The 25,290-nt window shown below is 35.1% G+C and overlaps 1 protein-coding gene and 2 non-coding genes across 3 annotated transcripts in view; 1 reads left to right on the top strand and 2 right to left on the bottom strand.

Annotated features, from left to right (window-relative positions):
* Positions 1-25,290, top strand: part of LOC120428876 (NADPH oxidase 5) — a 134,923-nt gene that overhangs the window by 92,868 nt on the left and 16,765 nt on the right. The window contains exons 5-8 of the mRNA XM_052707618.1: positions 12,252-12,372; positions 12,455-12,520; positions 12,700-12,784; positions 16,604-16,689. Of these exons, the coding sequence (XP_052563578.1) occupies positions 12,252-12,372; positions 12,455-12,520; positions 12,700-12,784; positions 16,604-16,689 (358 nt within the window). The remainder of the gene's footprint in view (positions 1-12,251; positions 12,373-12,454; positions 12,521-12,699; positions 12,785-16,603; positions 16,690-25,290) is intronic.
* Trnav-cac (transfer RNA valine (anticodon CAC)) lies at positions 16,305-16,377 on the bottom strand. Its single transcript has one exon. It is a non-coding gene; the product is annotated as a tRNA-Val (tRNA).
* On the bottom strand, positions 21,264-21,336 carry Trnav-cac (transfer RNA valine (anticodon CAC)). Its single transcript has one exon. It is a non-coding gene; the product is annotated as a tRNA-Val (tRNA).

Below are 25,290 nucleotides of genomic sequence, written 5' to 3'. Positions count from 1 at the left end.
ACGTGGACTCTGCCACTTCGAGACAAGTTGAAGTGAGGAGTCTGAACGGAGGAAGCGAAAGCTCACAGATCAGAACATCTCTTCCTTCTTCGCAACTCCTCAAGTTGACCAAGGGTCTCGACATACCTTCCCCGAAGGTGTCTACCGACTTCAGCCGATAGGGAGATTGATGGCCTCACGCCAAGGCACAGGATAGTACAAGAGATGAATGCGAAATCGGTATTCCATGATGGGGTACCGAGAAGAGGGTGTCTTGTCTAAGTGCCGCGCGTCCACGCGACCGTCTGGACGTCGATACGGATTCGATGTCTTGGGCGTACTTTTGCCATCAACCGGCCCACGATACGGTGGTGCTGAAGATGTGGTTGGTAGCTTGATGGGTTGCGTGGCTGCGGTGGCCACATCAACGGTGATCGTTATGGACAGGGAATCTTGTTCTGCGTGTGGACGTGAGTTGGATAGTGAGCAAATGCCCGTTGGGTGGTTTCGGTGATACCAATTTTCAAGAGACCCTGTTTCACGACAGTGTTGTGGTCCTACTAAAAACTAAAAACTAAAAACTAAAATCTAAAAACTAAAAACTAAAAACTAAAAACTAAAAACTAAAAACTAAAAACTAAAAACTAAAAACTAAAAACTAAAAACTAAAAACTAAAAACTAAAAACTAAAAACTAAAAACTAAAAACTAAAAACTAAAAACTAAAAACTAAAAACTAAAAACTAAAAACTAAAAACTAAAAACTAAAAACTAAAAACTAAAAACTAAAAACTAAAAACTAAAAACTAAAAACTAAAAACTAAAAACTAAAAACTAAAAACTACAAACAAAATTAAGCCCAAATAAACCAGGCTAGTATTATGTATTTTTCACAAAAATTACAATCTTTTGTCAATTTTCAGCCAATTATTTTAGTATTATTTTCTTTTATTTTTTTTTCTGTAAATAAAATTTTATCTTAAAATAAATCAAATAAATGTGAAAAATCGGCCGATTTTAACCATCTTATTTTTTTTTTATTTTTTTATTTGGCTCAAACTTTGTGGGGGCCTATCCTTTGACCAAAGAAGCTATTATATGTCGTTGGTTCACCCATACAAGTTTCCATACAATTTTGGCTGCTGTCCATACAAAAATAATACGCAAAAAATCATACAGCTGTTACTTTTGAGTAAATTTTCTGATCGGCAAAGTTGTAGGTATTGTTAAGGACTATTGAGAAAAAATAGGTACACGGAAAAAAATAGCAGATTTTTAATCATTTTTTTTCACAAAAACTCAATTTCCCAAAGAGAAGTGTGATAAAAAATCTGCCGCCGAGTTACGCATTTTTGAAAAAAATATTTTTTGGAAAAAATCGAAATGGCGTGCAAAATTAGTTTAGTTTTTTTTATGTAAAATTGAATTTGCAATCAAAAAGTACTTAACAGATTTTTTGATAAGGGGCTCTGTTTTCAAGATATTGTTACCGAAAGTTTGATTTTAGCGAAATTTTTGCAGTTTTTCGATTTTTAAAAATAGTGACCATGAGTGACCCCTGAAAGAGAATACAGCGTCCTCTAAACTCGTCTAAAACGTGATTTTCGAGCAAAAAACATGTTTTAGACGAGTTTTGAACAAGCTGCATCTTTTTTATGAGCAAGTTAGCACCACACTGTCTTCGGGAAAGTTGTGGATCACCTTCCAGAGCATCCGAATATGAATCCGGTTTTAGTACAGCGTCAAACGTGGATTTTGTAAATATCAAAATCAAAAAAGTTGTTTTTCTCATACAAATTCTCAAAGAAAATTGAATCGCTTTGCGCAAACAAAGGACTTAGCCAGTAGTTCCCAAACTTTGGGGGAGTTGTTTAGGACTCCAAAAGGAACTAAAAAATTGCTGTGCTCGCTAAATTTGAACAACTTTATTTTTTTCCATACAACCATATTACACCCTAATGAAGCATTCGTAAAATTTTCCGATCTTTTCGGAAACAATATTTTTGGTGAACCAACGACACAAATTAGCTCCTTTGGTCATAGGGAAGGCCCCCACAAAGTTTGAGCCAAATAAAAAAATACAAATAAAATCCATTTCCGGTTTTGGTAGAGAATTGCTCATAAATTTTCTCAAAAAACATCAGCAAAGTTACGTAAAACAAATCAGGCCACTGAAATTTAAAAGTTTTTTTTCAAATGCTATTTTTTATCAAAATTTTTGATTAAAATAAAAAAATCAAAATTTGATTGTTATATCCTCATATTTAATAATGGTTGAAAAATAGCCTAATTCATAAATGTTTTCATGCAGATCAAATTAAGATATCTCCCCAAACAAATCTCGACCACGCTGGCAACAAACATTTCGATGACACTTCCAATTAATTCAACCTCCCAGCAAGTGCTTCTTTTCTCGTCGTGCGCTCACGATTCGTTATCTTAGATTCGAAAACTTTCGTGCTCGCGAGCGTTGTTCATGCCTATAATGCCCTAATAGTTTTAATAAATGAGCCCTGAATATAGTCATAACGCCAAACTAAACCGACACCTGCGCGTACAAATCTAATCTCGCGATGTCAATCTACAACTGGCTGCTGCTGCTTCAAGCTCTGCGTGCGACCAAAAAGTTGAGGATCTCCACGGACTCCACGACTTCCCCGGAGTCGTTCCAATTGGCTTCTAATTTGCTTCAAACTCGCAAACTTTTGCGTGATGCAGCTATAAATCCGCCGTGGACCTAATCTGAATCTGAATGCTGCAACCAGGCCGGACCGACTCTGTTGGCCAGGATCGTGATCTAGGATTTGTAGACTCTCTTCAAAGCGACGGCGGCGTTTGCGGTTCGTGATCGGTTTTGACAGATTTGAGACTCTCTCTTCTCCCACTGGAGCTGGAGCTGGCGATATTGCAAGATTTATTTGCCTTTTTTTTCAATACGCGCAGATTTGTTGTTACTATTAAGTCGTTTGGTAAACATGTGGCAAAACAAGAACTGATTTCTGCCAACTGCGCGCAGGTCACGACAACGAAGATCGTCCAGCTATCCGACGTTGCGTGCTCCGAGGAAGATCTCGTCTCGGATTGGACATTTTCTAGAGTAGCCTGAATGGGCTGACATTGTATATCACGCGGAACTTTTTGATTGGATCAGGCGCTTCGCAGGCGAGAGGAGAAGCAGTTGGGCAATAAAACATGACATGGACGGCGAATCTTGATCCAATTTTGGCGGGAAGGTCATGGGAAAGGCTGCGTTAGGTTGCATAATTTACGGCTGCAGTAAATTACCCTCAACACACCGTTTTTTATGGGAACATTAATGCAAATCTAATAAATTTAAGGCGTGACATGGCCAACAGATCTTGGACTCCCACCTCCAAGTCAGTCCATCTTGATGCGTGCGGTTGGGAACGGTAAACCCGTCGGAGCAAATGGCAAATGACAAACCAACTCTAAGCCGTTGTGCTGCTGATAAATGGGTCTAAGCTGGGGGCTCAATTGATTTATCGCTCTGGGAACGCGACGACGACGACGAGTGGCGGAGTGAACAACTTCATTATATTGGGGATATGTTCCCGCCTTCCCTTAAATGGGATCGATGCGATTGGAGCGATGTTTAGTGGGGGAAATTTTGTCCATAGTTGGACGCAAGGGGAAGCTCTGATTTGCATATCTTTTAGGCCATTTGTCTACGCACTACTTCTGAACGGTTTATTGATCTGGAAGTAGGAAATGAGAAACGCATCACAAGAAATCTTAAATTTAGCCATTGCCTTTTTGAACAGATTTAACACTCAATCATTTGATTTCAATGGTCATTACAGAGTCATGCTCTAGAATTTGTTTTAAATTTTTATCAAACTTTATCCATTCTTTCCCTGTGTCTTAACTCAAAAAATCTGTATCTTGAGAAAGGATTGATTTTAGTCTATTTATTGTCTTCGACAAAGTTGTAAGTTATATATGAAATTTCAGAAAAAAGAATCTCACGGAAAAAAATCCGATTTTTTTTATTTCGTCTTTTATTACTGAATACTAAAATCCCATTTTTCAGTTTTTTTTTTGTTTTATTATTTGACTAAAAATGCATCCTCTGCGCTAGGAAGAACAAAATATGGTACCAAAGCTATTCATTTAAAAACAAAAAGTTTTTGGGTAAAATTGAAAATATAAGCAATGATCTTTTAAACTGATTAGATGTTAAGGTTAGATTAGATAAGATTAGCAATCGAATCTACAGTGTCTTGCGAACCTTCGTGGTGAACGGACACTAGAGCTGCGGTATTTTTTACTACCTAAGCTCAGAGTTATTTCAAAACAAAATTCACAGTCTTTTTAAAGACTACCTGAGTTATTTTCCAAAATTCTAAACAGTCTTTTCAAGACTAACCCCACCTGAAATTTTGTTGTATTTTACAAACGAAGCCATCTTTTTAAGAGAACTTTGCTTGCAAAATGCGTCAAAACAAAGGTAAACGCAAATCTTCTGAAGATTTGGTCGTTACGTCGGTGAAGCGTTTGAACGCTAAACCGGCTATCGGCAACGGAAAACGAAAACAGCCTCTTCTGAGGTCTGATTCTGATTCTGAATGTGAGGTCAATCCTCCAATTCCATTGACAAACAGTTTCGGTGTTTTATCCGAAACTGAAGACATGGAACCTTCTCCTCGTACTGAGCCTTCTGCCGTCGAGAAACGAGTAAAGGCTCCGCCAATTGTAGTGACTTCCGTCTCCGATTTGGCCAGCTTTCGAACGCAACTGAAGAATTGCAAGGAAACTTGCAATTTGAAGGTTTCGTTCCAGCTTGGTCGAAGAGGAGAATGTCGCTTGTTGACGGAATCTTTACAAGATCACCAAACTTTTGTTGGTTATTTGAAAAACCACAAACACAATTTCTACACGTATGAGACCAAGAATGCTCGCCCATTCAAGGCGGTCCTGAAAGGCCTCTCCAACGACTTGTCGGTGGATGAGATCAAAAACGAACTTAAGGTGTTGCTTGGCTTTGCCCCATCCCAAGTAATACCAATGAAGAAAAAATCAAACGGGAATATTTCTCGCTTTGGTTTGACTTCACAATTTTATCTGATTCATTTCAACAGAAATGAAATCAACAATTTGAAAATTTTGGACAAAGCACAGTTTTTGTTCCATGTACGGGTAAAGTGGGAGCATTTTAAGAAACATGGCGGTAATGGCCAGAATCTGACCCAGTGCCGGCGTTGCCAGGCATTCGGTCACGGTACTGATCATTGCGCCATGGTTCCAAAATGCATGGTTTGCGGGGATTCTTCTCACGACAAGGACAATTGTCCCGTGAAAGAAGTCACCCAATTTAAATGTGCAAATTGTGGTGAAAATCACAAATCAAATTTTTGGGATTGCCCCATCAGAAAAAAGGTTTTGGATTCTCGTGCTAAGCATCAGCCGAAATCCAAACCGAAATTTTCTCAAAGTCAGGTTGTACCTGCATCTTTAAATCAAACGTTCGTGCTGTCTCACTCGAACAATGCTAGAAATACCCCTACCGTGGAAAAGTTAGGTAACAACAATGGCATTTCTTATGCTAACGTCGTTTCGGGTACATCCACGAATTTTAAATCCTCTACCAATCTTTCTGAAATTGGGCAGGTACCGTAATCTGGGGTGAATCGGGACTACAGTCTGAATAGGGACAGCAGTTTCTAGAGCACTTAAAGCTTTTAAATTTGGAAATGGATGTACACATTTTGTTGGCCTGAGTCTGTTCTAACCGAAACCAACAAGAAAAATCAAAATATTGTGCTCCAACATGGTTAAAACTGCTGTCCCAATTCGCCCCATGTGTCCCGATTGACCCCAGTTTACGGTACCTCAAATCTCATTTGAAAAATTTTCTGCTGGCAACGCTTTGGGATCTTCTGATCTCGGCGATGTTACGTTTGAAAAAATGAATTTTTTGCAAAACTCACTGTTTGGTTTGATTCAAACAATGAGTAATGCTACATCCATGATGGAAGCAATCCAGATTGGATTAAAATTTGCGAATGATGTTGTTCTTACCCTGAAGTTTAATCATGGATCTAAGTAATTCCATCAATATTTTAATGCTCGCTCTTTAAAAGCGAAAGAAAATGAATTTTTCAACTTTTTACGAGTTCATAACGTGCATGTTGCTGTTATAACCGAAACATTTTTAAAAACTGGCACTTATTTGAAAAGTGATCCAGATTATAAAGTTATAACTAATAACCGAATGAATCGAAATGGTGGTGGAGTTGCAATAGTTATCCACCGTAGTATGACTTATAGCACGTTACGTGACTTTAAGTTAAAAGTTATTGAAAGTTTGGGCATTGAACTTGAAACTTCTTTTGGGAAAATTATGATTGCAGCTGCATATTTGCCATTCCAATGCACTGGGGAAAATAAAAATTATTTCAAAGGGGATTTGAATAAACTTACTCGGCATAGATCTCGATTTTTGATCATCGGTGATTTTAATGCCAAACACCAATCTTGGAATAATTCAAAAGTAAATTCCAATGGTAAAATTCTGTTCAGAGATTGCACTTCTGGTCTTTATTCGGTTTTATACCCGAATGGGCCAACTTGCTTTTCTTCTGTTAGAAATCCATCAACAATTGATTTGGTTTTGACAAATCAAAGTCAGCATTGTGGTTCTATAGTGACTCATGCTGATTTTGATTCTGATCACCTTCCAGTAACTTTTTCACTTTCTCATGAAGCAGTTACCAGACCCAATAGTTCTGTGTTTAATTACCACAAAGCTAATTGGGACAGGTATCAGCATCATATTGAGAATAATTTAAATCATGATTTTGTTTTAGAAACCAAAGCTGATATTGATTCAGCCTTGGAATCTTTAACTAATGCAATTTTGGATGCTAGGAATATTGCTATTCCTAAAGTCCAAGTCAAATTTGATTCTCCCATTATTGATGACGATCTTCAGCTTCTGATTCGTCTGAAAAATGTTCGCCGAAGACAGTATCAACGTTCTCGTGGTCCTGCACTGAAGCGAATTCAAAAAGATTTGCAAAAGGTTATTGACCATAGATTCACACTCCTGCGAAATGAAAAGTTCGCAAGAGATGTCGAACAAATAAAACCTTATTCCAAACCTTTTTGGAAACTTTCAAAGGTTCTTAAGAAACCTCAAAAACCCATCCCTTCTTTAAAAGATGGTGATAATATTCTATTAAATAATGGGGAAAAAGCTCAAAAACTTGCTCAGCAGTTTGAGAGTGCTCATAATTTCAACTTGAATGTTTTGAGTCCTATTGAAAATCAAATTTCAATAGAATTTCAGAATATTGTTGAACAAGAATTTTCATCAGATGAAGTTTTTAATACGGATCTGAATGAAATAAAAACTATTATCAAAAAATTTAAAAATATGAAAGCCCCTGGTGAGGATGGCATTTTTTACATTTTAATTAAAAAATTACCAGAAGCAACTTTAAGTAGCTTGGTCAAAATTTTCAACAAATGTTTTGATTTGGCATATTTTCCAAGTAGTTGGAAAAATGCCAAAGTAATTCCGATTTTGAAACCGGATAAAAATCCTGCTGTAGCCTCAAGCTATCGGCCCATTAGTTTGCTTTCATCTATTAGTAAATTATTCGAAAGAATAATTCTTAATAGAATGAATTAAAATTAATAAAACGCACATTAATGAAAATTCAATTTTCGCTGATGAGCAGTTTGGATTTCACCTTGGGCATTCAACTACTCATCAGTTGTTGAGAGTTTCAAATTTAATTCGAAGCAACAAATCTGAGGGCTATTCTACTGGCGCTGCTTTTCTAGACATAGAAAAAGCATTTGACAGTGTTTGGCATAAAGGTTTGATTGCGAAATTGAAAAGGTTTAATTTTCCGATTTATATCGTGAAAATTATTCAAAATTATTTGACGGATCGTACTCTGCAGGTATGTTATCAGAATAGCAAATCTGATCAACTACCTGTACGTGCTGGCGTCCCTCAAGGAAGCATTTTGGGTCCAATTTTATACAATATTTTTACTTCTGACTTGCCTGATTTGCCCCCAGGATGTCAGAAATCACTTTTTGCTGATGACACAAGCATCTCCGCCAAAGGTAGAAGCCTTCGTGTCATCACAAGAAGATTACAAAAAAGCTTGGATATTTTCAATTCTTATTTGAAAGAATGGAAAATTACTCCAAATGCTGCAAAAACTCAACTTATTATTTTCCCTAACAAACCAAGGGCTGATTTTCTTAAACCAAAAAGTCATCACATTATAAAGATGAATGAGGTAAATTTAAAGTGGGAGGATCAAGTGAAATATCTTGGACTTGGTTTTGACAAAAACCTTACTTACAAGGATCACATTGAAAGTATCCAGGTTAAATGTAACAAATATATTAAATGTTTGTATCCACTTATAAACAGGAATTCTAGACTTTGTCTCAAGAATAAACTGTTAATTTATAAACAAATTTTCAGACCTGCCATGCTTTATGCTGTGCCGATCTGGACAAGCTGTTGCTTAACCAGGAAGAAAAAACTTCAGAGGATTCAGAACAAAATTCTGAAAATGATTCTGAAACTTCCTCCCTGGTTCAGCACCAGTGAACTTCATCAATTAGCCGAAGTTGACACTTTGGATGTTATGTCCAATAAGATAATTGATGCATTTCGACAAAAATCATTGCAGTCTTCAGCTGCATTGATCCGCTCTTTATATAGTTTATAAGTTAGTTTTAAGGTATCCCTTTTCCCTTTTGTACATGTAGGACCTCCTACATTTGAAATCACTGAATAGAGAAAGCTACAATATTTCATGAATAAATGAAAGTTGCTAGTATTTAAAATTGAGGTGAAAAGTCATCGTTTGTGATTGGACACTCAATAATATTTTAACTGAATGAATGTACATGGAAAAGAAATTTGAATAAATATAAATTTAAAAAAAAAAGCAATCGAATCTACTCTTTCAAGCAACAGGTAATATAAGACATCTTTTTAAAATTGATCTTTTTTACATGTTTTTTTAAACTTAGAATTAAAAAAATATATAATTTTCTGCTCTGTTTAATAAAGTTATTTCAAAATGTTCAAATCGAGTCCAATTTTTTAATGCGTCCAAAATATGTCTTATTTATTTTTGAAATTTTTCTATTTTTTTCGAGAAAATAACTGGCAAGAGTGCGAACATTGCTTTTACTGCTTTATTTTTTTTATTAGTCAAAATTTATGTTTCAAAAGAAAATTAATGATTTTTTTTTTCTAAAAACAACTATAACCTTAAAACAAAATTTCAAAAATAAATTGAATCAAAAGTAACATTTAAAAATGGTGTCATTGAATATTATTTTATCATTTAAAAAATCGAAAGAGTAAGTTGTTTTTACATTGAAAATTGGACCACTAGTTGCTGAGATATTAGCATTAGATAATGGGGGGCTGTTTGGGTGAGACTTTGAAAACTTAAAATTTTCTGTTCGTTCTTCTTTTATCTACTGTTTCCAGCAACCAGAGGTCCAATCTTCAATGTATCTTAGACGATTTTTTTTTTGAGATTTTGCGAACTCTTCGAAAAAAAATATTTTCAGAAATGGTTAGGCCGTTGCAAATATTTTTCAAAGTTTATGTCGCCCCCCTCCCCCCTTTCAAAATTGGTCCAAAAAATCAGGGGGCAAAACAAAATATTTTTTCAAAAATCTTCAAAATTTTAATGAAAATAGAGGTCAAATCAACTTAAAACAATCTAAAACGCATTTTCCTGCATTTATAATCGTATTAAGCATGTTTGGGCTGGATTAAAAGTATTTTGAATTTTTATGAAATTCCAATGTACAGCACCGCAAAACCTTTTTTGCCTTTCTTACAAAAGAAAGGTTTAAGGTTTGCTTTTGGAAAAACGCTTTTTTCAGAAATCTAAAAAAAATCGTACACGGCGAGGATTCGTCCCAGGAAAAAATCCTATTACTAAATTGAAGGTTTAGATGCGCTCTTTCGATTGAATTTTGGCCCGAAACCCGGAACTCAAAGTCTGATTTTTGAGAGCTCTTTTTCTTAAATACATGGCCGATGTCTGTATCCGCTCTTAAAAATTTGTGTCTTCCATCACTGGAAAACCGCTCGTAAAACCCACAATTTTTAAAAGCCAGATCTGTAGCCGTGGGGTCGGAGACGAACATTTTATTTTTCGATTCACAATTTTCGACCAGTAAATGTGGTCAAAGCCATTTTTAGAGGTATTTTTTGGACTATTTTACAGATAACACTATCAAATTTAAAGAATTCAGTTTCAAACAAAAAGCCATTCGAAAACATGCGCCATAAACTGTTTGGGCCCAAAATTTGAAGCTTTTCCAAAATGTATTTCCAGAGATATAGCGATTTTAGTGTTTTTCGTCTTATTTTTACCCTATTTTTTCCTATTAAATTTTTGAATTTATACAAAATCATATACTGAACATCAAATTCGAAGTCCCGGCTCGTTCTCGCTCGAAAGCTCGACAAGTCGTCAAGTCGAAGCTTCAACGCCAGCGCTTCAACGCCAGCGCTTCAACGCCAGCGCTTCAACGCCAGCGCTTCAACGCCAGCGCTTCAACGCCAGCGCTTCAACGCCAGCGCTTCAACGCCAGCGCTTCAACGCCAGCGCTTCAACGCCAGCGCTTCAACGCCAGCGCTTCAACGCCAGCGCTTCAACGCCAGCGCTTCAACGCCAGCGCTTCAACGCCAGCGCTTCAACGCCAGCGCTTCAACGCCAGCGCTTCAACGCCAGCGCTTCAACGCCAGCGCTTCAACGCCAGCGCTTCAACGCCAGCGCTTCAACGCCAGCGCTTCAACGCCAGCGCTTTTACGCTTGCGCGTTTTACGCTGCGCGTGAAAGTGTTCTTTCTGGCTTCTCATAATTGATCGACAAAGTGCAATAGCGATACATATTTTTTAAAGTTAATCATAGACTAACATTATAGACTGAGTACCCTTTTTTTATTTTTTTTAATAATGTCAATCCAATATGTTTTTCTTAATTAAATTTAAATGTCTTGCGACAAATAATGTACTTCTGAAATTAAAAAAATGGCATTTGAGGTTTAGCCTTTAAAGATTAGAAGCTTTAGGTGGATGGTATCATTATGTTTTTGAAAAAATAATTGCACGAATATATTTCTCGGAGTTTCATCATTTTGTAAGAAAGGCTCTATTTCACCTCTGGTGATATTAAATCGGGTTTTTTGCAAAAAAATAAATTTTCGTCAATACTTAGGTATTTTGGAAACTAATGATTGCAAAACAACTGGGCAGGTGTAAAATGCATTTTTAAATACTTTGTTCATTCAAATGTTGAAACCATGGTTCGTAAAACTGCTCATTTTTGGTTTAAATTTAACTTTAACTCGAAAAGTGTGAGACAGATGAAAATATACCTTTATTGTGAAAAAAAGGTTTATTAGATATTGTTTTTCATATTTTTGTAGAACCTATTCAAAAAAAAACTCCAGAAATAAAATCCATATCAGAAATTTGACGAAAATTGCTCATGACTTTTCATCGAAAAAAAAATCCAACAACTTTGACGGTACTCAAAAATACGAAAAAAAAACATAATTTTAATTGAAAAAAAAGTAGATACTAGTCTAGAATTTAAAAAAAAGTGCTCACGTGGTTTATGGATGATCCCTAGGAAAATTTCTAAAACCCCATTTTTTCTGTTGGTTTGAGAGACCATAAAAAATAATGGCCTATTTATTTATTTTGTTTTGAGATGGTTTGTTATACTACTCCTAATACTGATACACGTTTCCGACTGTGACTTATTGTTTAGGATTCTGCTCGTTTCATGCATGGAACTGCTCAATAATGTTTTTTTTAAGTGGTAAACACTTTGTCAGAATAATTACACCGACCAAAAAAATTTCTGCGCAGGTTCAACTCGAGGGGAAGCATGAACTTTGGGGTCCCCAGAAACACGTGCACATTGATCTTTAAAAAAAAAGTTAGACAGGGCGGTTCGTTGCTGTTGCATACAAGCAAAAAATTGCATGCAATATGTGGGAGTAGCGAACAGCACTAATTCTCCATACAATGTTTGGAGAAAAAACATTTGGCCCTGTCTAACAATTTTTGAAAAATTAAAAGTGCACGTGTTTCTGGGGACTCCAAAGTTCATGCTTCCACTTGAGTCTAACCTGCGCAGAAATTTTGTCATTTTTTGTAGGTCAGTGTTATTAAACATTATATTATGTTATAACCTTAGTCGAACATCAAATAAAAACAAGCAATTATTTTTATTCCAGACCCCGCACCGGCTTCGACAAGTCCTCGCTGGAGCGGCTCGAGCAGCTCTTCATCAAAACCGTGGGCAACGAGAAGGAGATCCGCCGCGAGGAGTTCAAAAAGATTGTCACATCCAAGAACGTAAGATCATCGCCAAGTTAAAAATTGCGCAAGTTTATCAATTTCACTGGCTGTTTTCTTTTTTTCATTTTTTTCTTTGCAGCCCTTCTTCACGGAACGTGTCTTTCAGATCTTCGATAAGGACAACTCCGGGTCCATTTCGTTACAGGTGAAGTTGAAAGAAGAACCAAACAAAAACAACACTGCAACCGAGACCTTTTACTAACCGTTAATTGCTTTAATTTTCTTATCACTGCTTTATCTTTGTCTGCGGTTTTTTTTATTCATTCTTCCCGTCTGTGTTTATTTAAGATTTTTTTCTTCTTATTTTTATTTCGCCTTCAACAGGAGTTTATCGATGCCATTCATCAGTTTGCGGGCCAATCTCCGGAGGATAAAATTAAATTTTTATTCAAAGTGTATGATTTAGATGGTATGTACGAATAATTTGATTTATTAATTTTAATTTATATTAATTAAGCTTTAATTATCACCCCGCTTGTCATGTCCGGGCGCGTTTTTTTTTCTCTCTCATGAACACACACAAACAACTGCTGATTCATTTACCCGCGGGAAAAACAGGTTATTATCATACAAAAAACAAAATGTGAATACAGTGGACAACCCTTTGACGCCATGGACCAACGTGGTAGATTCTTGACCACAGATAGTTAGACGTGTCACTACAGTTTTCTTCAAAAAAAAGTGTTTCATCTTTAAATAAAATAAAAAGGTAAACAAGTTCAGTACTATTTTAAAAAAAGATCGTAAAAGTACCGACTTTATTTGTAAAATTGTTTTAAGTATAACTTTTAATGGACTTAACCAATCCTAAGGTTTTTCTCAATATTTTTATTTTTAAAACATGCACTAGGCCACACAAAGACCATGCACCATTTTGAAAAAAAAAAGTTTTTTCAATCTTCTTTAGAAAAATAGTTACGTTAAAAATTCTTAGTTTAAATTCCGGGGTGACTTTGATAGTCATAGTTTGTTTGTTTAAATCTTATTCAAGATGTTCAAACTTTTACAAATTTTGTACGTTAAATGTACCATCACTGAAATAGCTGATATGCTTTTAAAGAAAAAAATCAATGTTTATATTTAGTTAACTAAGTTTATAAGCTTTTTTACTTATAAATTTTAGGTAAATTTGCCTGAAATTTGTTAAAACTAGTTTTGTTTATAAAATTGTCGACTTATATTGCATTTCATACTGAATTCGAAGCACGAATCACAAGTTTTCACATTTTACTTGAAATTTGTTCAGCTGAAATTGCTTATAAATTTGAAGTTTTTTTTTTTTAATTGTGTTTCAAAAACACATATTATTTTTTAATTACAGACTTTTTTAAGGGGTTACATACATGTAAATCGGCAAACATGTCAAGGGTTGGTATTGACACACACTCAAACTTTTTTTAAATTTGTTTTCTGGACATAAACATAAACCTTTTTAACTATTACCAACATAAATTTGAAGCGTTTTAGTTGCATCATTGCCGAGATATAGCTATTTGAAGTTAGCAGTTTCAAAAAACGGGTGCCACGATATCTCAACACTGCTTCGACCAAATCGGCTTAAAATTTTTGTGAAGACTCATTAAACCGTTCCCGTGTGCAAGACGAAGGCCGATTTTTGAAAAGTTTATTTAAAAAAAGATAAAAATATTAATTTGTTTTTCATATTCAAAATCGTCCGTTTTTGATTTTTGTAATTAAAAAAAAGCAAAATTTCAAAATCAGGCTTCGTCATGCACACGGGATATGTCTTGAGAGTCTTCACCCCTGATTTCAGATAATTTGGTCCATCCAATCTCGAGATATCGTGGCACCCGTAAATAAACTCGGTGTTCCGAGAAAAACGCTCACAAAGTTTGACAGTCCGCTTTGCGCATGGCAGAACTTTAAACTTAAATCGTCTTCTTCTCACTTAAAACATGACATATCTTCATGAAACTTTCAGGAGCGATTGGAAATCATCTTTTTAAAGGATTTAATAAATATTCGGAAATATCAAAAATTGAGATTTTCAACATATATGTAACCCCTTAACCTAGTCCTAGTGGAAAATTGACCAAAGATTCCGAAAATGCATTCCGTTTTCCGATTCAAAATCATCATCAACATTTCCTTTACTATAATTAACTAACTTTATAAACTTTTCTAAATTTTATGAAAGGTCTTTTTGAGGTACCGTAAACTGGGTGATAGCCCAGGGTGACTTTGATATAGGTTTTTAAAATGCCCGTCAAATTAATATCTAAACATTTTTGAGAATTTTGAGTATGTAAGCATTAAGGGATAGCTTATTATCGAACATATATGCAAAAATGTGGCTGTTACATTGGACGTATCAAAATTGGTCGCCAAATCAAATTTCTATCAATGTCACCCCGGGCTATCAAAGTCACGGCACTTTGAACACTTCTCTACACAGAAAAAAAAAATCATGGTAATATTACATCTGGGAAGGCTTACATCTTTTATGTCAGAAAAAAGGTGTAATTTTACCTCTGGAAATGTGTAATTTTACCACTTTTCTGGTGTAATGTCCAGACATGCATCGGCACTTAGAGCTCTTTTTGGCGGCACTCAACTTGTTCCACATGGCATTTTCGTTTAAAGTAATGCTATGCTTGTTTCCAGTCAAAAACCTCTTGTTTTGGCATGAATAATGTGTAGAAAACATTGGTTCATTCGGAAAAACGATTTAGCTGGGGATCATCTACACAGAAAAAAATAATGTAAATTTAGAAGCTGTAATTTTGGAAGGTTGAATATTACCTTTTTTATGATGTAATTTTACCTCAATTTAGACTGAAAAAGTGACATTACACCAGAAAAGTGGTAAAATTACACATTTCCAGAGGTGAAATTACACCTTTTTTTCTGACATAAAAGATGTACCCCTTCCCAGATGTAATATTACCATGATTTTTTTTTCTGTGTACGCGAAATGCCAAAAAAGTTCTTCTAAAAGAGGAGTTAGAGCGGATGCATTTCTGGTAATGTCACTTTTTCAGTCTGAGGTAGAATTACATCATGAAAGAGGTAATATTCAACCTTCAAAAATAACAGCTTCCAAATTTATATTATTTTTTTCTGTGTACCACGGTCAGTATGATTTTAAACCATTCCGTACGTATTTCACTACTACTCTTCATTTTGCGGAAACATCGCAAACCTATCAAAGTCACCCCGTTTTACGGTACTCCCAAAAATAATTGCTCAGAATTTGATATAGAAAGAAAAAAAATCCCTTATCGTACCATTTTTAAAAGGCGGGTCAAAATTTTTGGGTGGCTGTGTTGAGCTTCTGTCCTCACGGTTCCTAAAGGGTCTCCGTTGGCAAAGTGTAATAAAACCTCCTTGTGATTTTGATTACTAGACCCCTCCCCGTCCTCTCCTTCCCTTTTTTTTGTCATCATTAGCCCAACTTTGGACCCAAACTTGAATCCAACCACGCGTGTGTACAGATTAATGACTTGTCAATCAGGAGACCCTGGACCGCGCGTCAACATTAAACGTTACATGCTCTCAACAAAAAAGGAAAAAAAAACTTTTAAAACAAAAGAGCAAAATTGATAACTAGCGCCCCGAAACTCGACTAAACGAACTGGTTTACGCCTGCTTCGATGGACTGATTTGGATGTTTCCAGCCCAAACAAGGTAATTACAAGCCCTGGTGAAATTTGACGGAACCCCGAAAGAGAGAGAGAGCGCGCGAGTCATTAGTCACCTTGAGTAATGGGGGGTCCCAGGGACACCGGCAATTATGTTTGAACGAATTTATAACAACGGATCGCTGGAAGGAACTCGCGAAATTCGCGAAATTTCCGTAATTAACTTGTTTCGATCAATTTTTGGGCAGTCGCAGCATGCGTAAATTGACTCTCACCCAACTCATTTCTCACTTGGATGGGGACAATGGATGTTAAAAAGAGATAACCTGTTTTCGCCCGGGCTCGAACCGGGGACCTTCTGCGTGTGAAGCAGACGTGATAACCGCTACACTACGAAAACGACTTGAAAGATTTTAAATTTGTTATCATTTTCGAAAACAAATCTAACCTCATCAAACCTAACTTGAGTAAATTCATTGAAACTTTAAAGTTACACCCTCATCGCACCTTCATTATTTAACCACATTGTGCTTTTTGTGTCTCTGCAGCTTTCTACAAAAACGCTAACTTTGTTATCTCTCATTCTCGTTCTTTTTTGTTTCGTTTAAACTTCCGGTGACCACCAGGGGACGGACTGATACAGCACCGGGAGCTGCAGCACGTGATGCGAGCCTGCATGGAGGAGAACGGCATGCGGTTTTCCGAGGATCAGGTTAGTGGGAAAAATGAAACTTAACTAAACAAAAATGACAGCAAAAACAACCAGGGGGAGTTGTTTATTTGTATGCTGTATGTAAGACTAGTGAAATGGCCTTTGGTAAAGATGTCTCGTAAAATCAGCTCGAGTTTGGGAAAAATAGGTATTTATGCGAATTGTTTAAAATTCCAAAATTTTGAATGTAATGATTGAAACAATATTCAATTAATGTTTAAAAATTTGGTCAATTACTAATAAAGTCATGATGGTTATTTTCTGTATTTTTTTTAACTTCGGAATTATTATCAATCACCGACAATTTTTTTAAGTTTTGCGAACCCATTTATGACAAAATTGAGTGGGATTGCATGTTACATAACCAAATGTGTTTTGTTTTCTATATATTTCATTACCACAATTACTATATATTTCATTACCACAATTACAGTTTCATAATTCGATTATCCGAGCTTTTCTTATTTGAAGACTGTAGTAATTATGTTATAAAATTGTATTCTAGTTATTCTGAAGAAACCTAATTAATATAATTAGAATGAGAAGAAAAGATAAGCATGATAAATTGTATTTACAACATTGCACACACATTTTTCGCTAAAATAATCTCTTTTAAACTACGTAAAACATATAATGAGTGTGAACAATCGCAACCCGAATTTTGTATAATATCCCCTAAATTTTAAGTCATTTTTTGAAATTGAAGGTATTTTTACTAGGCACGTTTAGAAATATTTTGATATTCTGTAAAATTTAGATTTAGTGATCCGAGTACCGCAAAAAAACTTATTTGCAAGAAAAAAAATTTCATCAATACTAAGTTATTTTGAAAATTAATAATTGCAACTCAAGTGAAGTAAAATGAATTTGGAACACATTTTCCATTAAAGTTGTAATTTCTGTTTCTAATATTATTTTTTTAAATAATTTCTCCGGCTTGGTAACTTCAGCAAAGTTCCAAGTATTGATGAGAACTAATATAAAAAATAAGGGAATGATTTTTTTTCTAATATTTCAATTAACTTTTTTTTGTGCAAAAAAAAATATTTTCACTTTAAGCCTAATTTATGGTAAAAACATTATTTATTTTTATTTTTCAAGTTGTGTTTATCTTTTTCCATTCCCGAAAATATTATTTGTGCATAAGTCTTATTGGAAGACACTTAGAAAAAACCTTAATTTCGTCAATTTTTATTCGTTACAAGACAACTCAATGTCCGATTTTGAAAGTCCACGAACAAACTTTTTGGATAATTTTCTCAGCTATTCAAAAAAGAGAAAAGGACACTATTTAAAAAGAACAAAAATATTCCTATTTTTACCATTAATTAAGCTTAAGTTAATATAACTTGAAAACGATGAATTATTATGCTTTATAATTATAATATAATCATATTTTAAACAAATAAATTAATTTTCCAAAAAACATACTTCTTCAATAAATCATTATTCGGCCAAAACATTTTTGCTCATAATTCTCAATGAATATGACTTAAAATGATGAATTATATTTAAAAAATGTAAATTACTTTTCGATTGCAAGTTCGATTTGACAGAAATATACTTAATCAAAAAAACATAGTTCTTCTATGAAAACCTGCTAAGTCTACAAAGTTACAGACAAATTATATAAGTTTATATAAGATAAGTTTATAAAAATATTAGAAGAAAAATTCCAGCCCAAAACAGGAATTTTTTAGGTACTTTTTTCTCGACCCTCTCCGATTTCAATGAAACTTTGTAGACATGTTATCCTAGGCATATATAAGCCATTTTTGTGTATATGGAGCCAGTTACACTCGATAATGACATTTAAGGAGGGCGTAAGTGTTTTAAATATTTTTGTATTTCGAAATTTAAATATTGATGTATCTCGAAGCCGTTGCATCGTATCAAAAAGTGGCCAAAGACAAACTTGTAGGAAATTTGACGGGCTTTCTGAAAAAAATACACTGAAAGAAAAATACACGCCACTTTTATGAGATTTTTCAATTTTTAAGTTTAAAAGTTAAATTTGAAGGTGAGCCCACGATTTTTTTTTCGTTCAAAATTTTTGTCAAAATAGCCTAAGATGTTACAAAAAGACTCACGAAAAATGCAGGATGGAGCAACTCACCTGAAAAAATACAAAAATCATTTACTGAAACTGTTTTTTTGAAAAGTGCTCTAAACGTCAAAATTTTTAAAAGCCGAATATGGGAATCGATTCTCCAGACAATTTTACATAAAAGTCTCCATATTGACCATTGTCCTAAGTCCAATCCTTGTGAAGTTACAGCGGTTTTAAAAATAAAAATGTTGAAAAAATAGGGTTTTTGATGGTTTTTTGCAATTTCTATATGACAGACTTGATTTTTCAATCTCGAAATTTTTTTTACCGGAAAGCTCGTCCAATTTCCCATAAGTTTGTCTTTGACCACATTTCAAATAGATGTATGGGCTTACAGATATATGCTTATTTACTATCCAGGTTACTATACTACACTGAAAAAATATTATGTTTTCAGTTATGAGCAATGTAATTAGCTTATATCTGTAAGCCCATGCATCCAATTGAAATGTGGTCAAAGACAATCTTATGGGAAATTGGACGAGCTTTCCGGTAAAAATATTTTCGAGACTGAAAAATCAAGTCTGTCATATAGAAATTGCCAAAAACCATCAAAAAACCTATTTTTTCAACATTTTTTTTAAACCCGCTGTAACTTCACAAGGATTGGACTTAGGACAATGGTCAATATCGAGACTTTTATGTAAAATTGTCTGGAGAATCGATTCCCATACTCGGATTTGAAAATTTTGACGTTTAGAGCACTTTTCAAAAAAACAGTTTCAGTAAATGATTTTTGTATTTTTTTAGGTGAGTTGCTCCATCCTGCATTTTTCGTGAGTCTTTTTATAACATCTTAGGCTATTTTCACAAAAATTTTGAACGAAAAAAAATCGTGGGCTCACCTTCAAATTTAGCTTTTAAGCTTAAAAATTGAAAAATCTCATAAAAGTGGAGTGTTATTTTCTTTCAGTGTATTTTTTTCAAAAAGCTCGTCAAATTTCCTACAAGTTTGTCTTTGACCACTTTTTGATACGATGCAACGGCTTCGAGATAAAGCAATATTTAAATTACGAAATACAAAAATATTTTAAACACTAACGCTCTTCTCAAATGTCATTATCGAATGTAACTGGCTCCATATACACAAAAGTGGCTTATAAATGCCTAGGATAACATGTCTACAAAGTTTCATTGAAATCGGAGAGGGTCGGGTACAACCGATTCCCTATTTGACGTCGAATTGCTCAGTAAATAAACTTTTAAATTGAACAGTATGTAATTTTTTTAATCACGGTTATTTTAAAAAAGGATCGAAACAACATTTTAAGATGTATTTCTTTTTATTTTTGTTTTTTGAAAATGCTATTCTTAAGAGTGTTTGAGACGCAATTTTTCAAGTTTGGAGGATTGAAATAACTTTATTTTTTAAGCTCAACCTTATCGCAAAATCTTGCCAAGCATATAATTCATAACAGACTCTTGTTTTTCCTTCAACATGTGACCACTCCAAAACCCCTCCCATCATCTTTCAGTACAATGTCCGTCCATCTCTCTCGTCCAGTTACCTTTTTCACACTTTTTGCATTCTCTAGCTTTGAAATATGTCCACACTCAGGAACCCCTTTTTCTCTGCTAACCCACGTCTGGAGAACAAGGAGCGTTGTTTTATGGTTTAACTATGAACTGACCTTTTGCAGAAAAAAGGGTCACCTCACCATAGATCAAGCAAAGAAAGCACATATTTTATAATTAAATTGCTGTAATTCATTCTCTTCATCCTACCCCGGGTTGAATGCTTCCCCCGCACAGGGCTTTGACTTCTTTTCCCTTTTAACAGATTATGTGTCTGTGTGATTTGGTCCAGCTGGTTTGTACAGTTGTAACTTCTATCCATATGAAAATTATCTCCTCTCGGTAGTTCCCGTAACTAATGATAGGAGTCGTCCACCACAAAACCGCTGTTTCAACCAGCAGGGAGCCCTTTTGCTCCTACAATAAGCTCGAGGGCTATAAAATAAATCACGATTAAGGTTCGTATTTATCATGCAAAGACAGATTCGTACGGCATAAATCATATTTCCAGCAAATGCATTTATTTCACCTCCTTTGGCTTTTATAGCCCGATGGGCTTTGAGGGTTTTCACGAGAAACCGATTCTGGCGGTTGCTGCTGCTACCGTTCAGGCCTTCCCTGCGTGGATCATCTCGCAGCTGGAAACGCCATTTTACACTCGCTTGAATACGCAATTTAGTATTATTACATTGTACGAGAGCACTATTCAAACTGTGCTCAACCCCTGCTGCTGCTGCTTTACTTTAGTTCGCCTCAATTCATGCAAGTCTGACTGGGGGCAAAGCATAATCCACCTCTCTTTTATGCGCAAAAGCTTAACAAAATGCCCCACCATTAATCACACACAACTCAACTACTCGCTTGAACGAAACTCAATAAACCCTTAAATAACCCACCACCACGCGACTCCACCGCAACACCAACTTCATTTTCAACAAAAAAAGGTATCTGTTTCCGCCCGGGTTCGAACCGGGGACCTTCTGCGTGTGAAGCAGACGTGATAACCGCTACACTACGGAAACGGCGACGAAGAGGGATGTGCTGATAGCGCTACCAGCTTGTCGGTCGGTCCCCTCCTCGTCGAGTCGAGTGGTGAGAGTTTGTTTTGGGATTTATTTTTTCACTTTTGCCTGTTCGAAGTAGGCGAGGAGAAGTGGACGATCCAGCAGCAGCAGCGCGAGCTTAGCGTTTAGTTTGCGCGCGCGATGGAGTGACGAAAGAGAACGATGGACGGACATACCGGGTAGGAATGAGATTAAATTTAGTCGAACTCACGTGATTGAGGGGGGTGATTGAGGTGAGAAAAAGATTTCTGATGGTGTTTCGTGTTTGATAAGTCTAGATGGGAAGTATATTTATTATCAATAAGATAAGTACTTTAGATATAAAATCTAGTTTATTTTTATCAAATCTGATAAGTTTTATAAAAATTTTACTGCTGAACGATCGGTAAATTGAAAAATGTCAAAAAAGGAATACAATGATAAGTTTTTAAAATAATCTTCCAGTATCAATTTTCATGGAAACACTTTACTTTACAAAAAACTCTTGTTCGCTTTAATATTTTTATTTTTATCTAAAACAAATGTTATTGGAAAAATATATATTAGGCTGGTACAAATATTTTGAAAAGTTTTTTGTCACCCGTCCCTTCAAATCGGCCCGAAAAATTCATTTCACGTTTGGGTTCATTCAAAAATCTTTGGAATTTTTGAAAATTTTCGATGTACGGTACCGCAAAAACTTTTTTTTTCGTTGAAATTTTTGTTTTCGTCAAATCTTACATTTTTTGAAACACTTTTTTCATTCAAATGCTGAAATTATGGCTTGTTATTTCAATTTTCTTTAATTTTTATATTTGCATCGTTTTAAGATCAATTTTGAAATTTATTAAAAGTTGTTCTTAAACATAAGACATTTGCAAGAATAATTAAAACGAAAAAAAAAACTGAAACTTTTTCTGCAATTGAAGTTCAAGTTTATCCCCTTTCGAAATCAACCTGGTGTATAGAAATTAGTCTGCGTTTTTTGAAATATTTAGGTTTGAAAAATATTTCTTTTTTTACTTCATAATTGCTGTTGCTTTTGACCAATAATCGATCAGAAGCCATTTTTTTAAGGTACTCCGATAAGTCGTAAAAGGCGTACATTGCGAGGTTCACGTTTGGTGTTTTGGACAATATTTTTTTGATTCGCATGCCAAACAACTTTTTAGAAGAGAAAAAAATAACTTAAATATTTCTGAATAGTAAAATTATCTGAAACACCCTATCCGTGAACCACCCTAATTGTCCAAGATACCAAAGCTCAAAAATTGACCTTTTTACGCTAAATTCTATTTCCGCCCCAATTTTTTTAGGAGGTTCAATAAAACAAATTATTATTTTTTTCTGTTTTTTTGGGTGTTTTTTAAGTCAGGGTTGAATATCCACTAACACTATAAAGCACTACAAAGCAAAAAATATCCAAAAAACTTTAGATATATAATCGGATTATCTGTCAATAATGGAAAAATACAATACTTGCGTTGTATTGTTTTGCATTTTTCAATTCATTTGAATTGATCCCGATTTTTTTCTAAATATTATTGAATAATATTTAGAATATATAATATCGCAACAAATGTAATGATTACTGGCAACTGATACAACTGATAAATGATGTAGAATCGCGATTTATTTATTTTGCATTTTTTAAGTGGATGCAATCCAAATTTCAAAAAGGCATAATACATCATTGCTATTATCAGCTGATTCAATTACAAAAAAAAAATTGAGATGCTTTGATATTTTTTTAGTGATCACAAGATTTATCTTTTGTTCTAGAGTTTAGGATAATGCAAAATCAGGTACCAGAGCTGCTAAAAGTGAAAAAAACGATAAAGTCTAAAGGAGAAAATTTTAAATTTTGCTAGCATAAAATAACATTTTCCAAAAAAAATAAATAGAAAATGTCATTCAATTTAAAACAAAAAGAATTTTATGTCAGTTTCAATTGCAAAATAAGTGACGAATGACCTCTCTAGGTTGAAGTCACGTTAATAAAATAAACAACAACAACCATTGCAAAATTGATTTTGCATCTAGAAATAGATTTTGATATTTTGTATGATCATATTTCCGATTTTCTGCACAAAACATATCATTTTTTTTTTAATACAAATTTAAAAAAATACAAATATATATATATATACTTGGGAATTAAGAAACGCGTAACGAAAGTCGTCTTGCGCTAACGTTTTCACAGCGCTTTTGATACAAAATTTCTTCCAACTATTGGCAACATATTCTCTTGTACAAGCTTTAGCTTTTCACGGGAAAAAGAATCCCGAAACATGAAATAAATTAGCAAGCGCTATAAAAAAAACCAAACGTCCTTAGTCACTTGACGTTTTACCTATTCTCGTCGAGACTGACGAAAAATGAGCGAGAAGCAAAGGCAAATATAAAAACAAAGGCCCGCGTCACCAACACCACCAGCAGCGCGTGTAAGAATAAGCCAGTGACGCCAGTTGATAATGGTAAGAAAACATTAAACTTTCAAGCAAACTAAAAATTGAAATTTATGATGTTTTTGCTGTAATATAATTAACTGTAATAATTATTTTGAAAAGTAGGGGCTGGGAATGAAGTTCTTGACAATATCCCAAGTGCAGAATAGAACAAATAACACCTGGTTTGTAAACCACTGTTTTAACAACATTTATCTGCAAATTTCTAGCTTTGTTTTCCCAAACCAAAAGGCTAATGTCGTTTCGAGAAGTCTATTCAACCAATCTTAAAGATATTTGGGTAGGTTTAGCAAAATTATTCAGTTAAATGTAACTTATGCCCTGATTATTTTATTGTTAAGGGAAATCAATGAAAAAATATAACGGAATATAAAAAAAATGAACGAGTACATTTTAATTTGCTCCAAGAACCCCATCCTGATAAATAAACACATATTCCATAACAAACAACAAACATTTTCTTGGATCTCGAGGAAGTTTCGCTTAAGTGAAAAGGGATGCACTTTCAAGTGCTTCACAATCACATGTTACGCAATTGAAGTGCACAGTTCCACTATAAATACCAACTGATGGTTTCTCTTTATCTAACTCAGTTGAAATAGGGCCAACTTAAGCGAGTGAGATATGGCTAAAATGGCACTTCATTCAGTTCTTGTTGTGTCGTTGATTTTCACCACTGTCCAGCTAACATTCGCGGAAGTTCCCACCGGTTGTGTGGTGCTAATCAACGGGTACGAAGGCCACTACCTGAACCGAGCGGAACTCGTCAGCCAGCAGCACCGTCGTGTCGTTCCGGGTATCGATCCGAGCCAGGTGTGGACCATTGTCAAACGGGACCGCCAGTATCGGATCAAGGTTCGAGGTCGCGTGAACGAACTGTTCGCCTCATCTAGCCAACTGGCCGATCCGGAACGGCGTAGTGTGCTAGTGTGGGAACCTGCCCGGGAGGAGGCCAGAGGAGGGACGTGGGATATCCAGGAGCTGGGTGGTGGGAAATTTTCAATCCGGAGCGTCGAGTTGGATGAGTTTCTCTTCTTTTCAAGTTTGACTAGAAATTTCCAAACCTGGATTCCAAAAAGTATTGCACCGAAAGACGACCCCAAGTTTCAGTGGGATATTTTGCCTTGTTAAACAAAATGTAACTTTCATCAAATAAAACAACTAAGATAGCAACAAAAAAGTCCCACATATTTTCAGTTTCGCCCATAAATCATTCAACAACATGTGACAAGTTGTCGCTCATTAGTCCCGTTTCCCTCCCCGGTAATCGATGCGAATAAAAATTGCTTCCAATTTACTTTTATAATTAAATTAAAACAAATCCAATCTCGTCTATGGAAGAAAAACCAAACCCCAGCCAGGACGATGACGACTACCCTCGCTCTCTGTGTGGCAGCTCCAAACTCGTCGACGTCGTCAAATAAAGAAAAAAGTGGTTCCGCGAAGAAATTCCTCCCGCAGCGGG

Source organism: Culex pipiens, chromosome 2, assembly GCF_016801865.2.
Source record: "Culex pipiens pallens isolate TS chromosome 2, TS_CPP_V2, whole genome shotgun sequence".
Lineage (NCBI taxonomy): Eukaryota > Metazoa > Arthropoda > Insecta > Diptera > Culicidae > Culex > Culex pipiens.
This window is presented reverse-complemented; position numbering and strand designations above follow the sequence as displayed.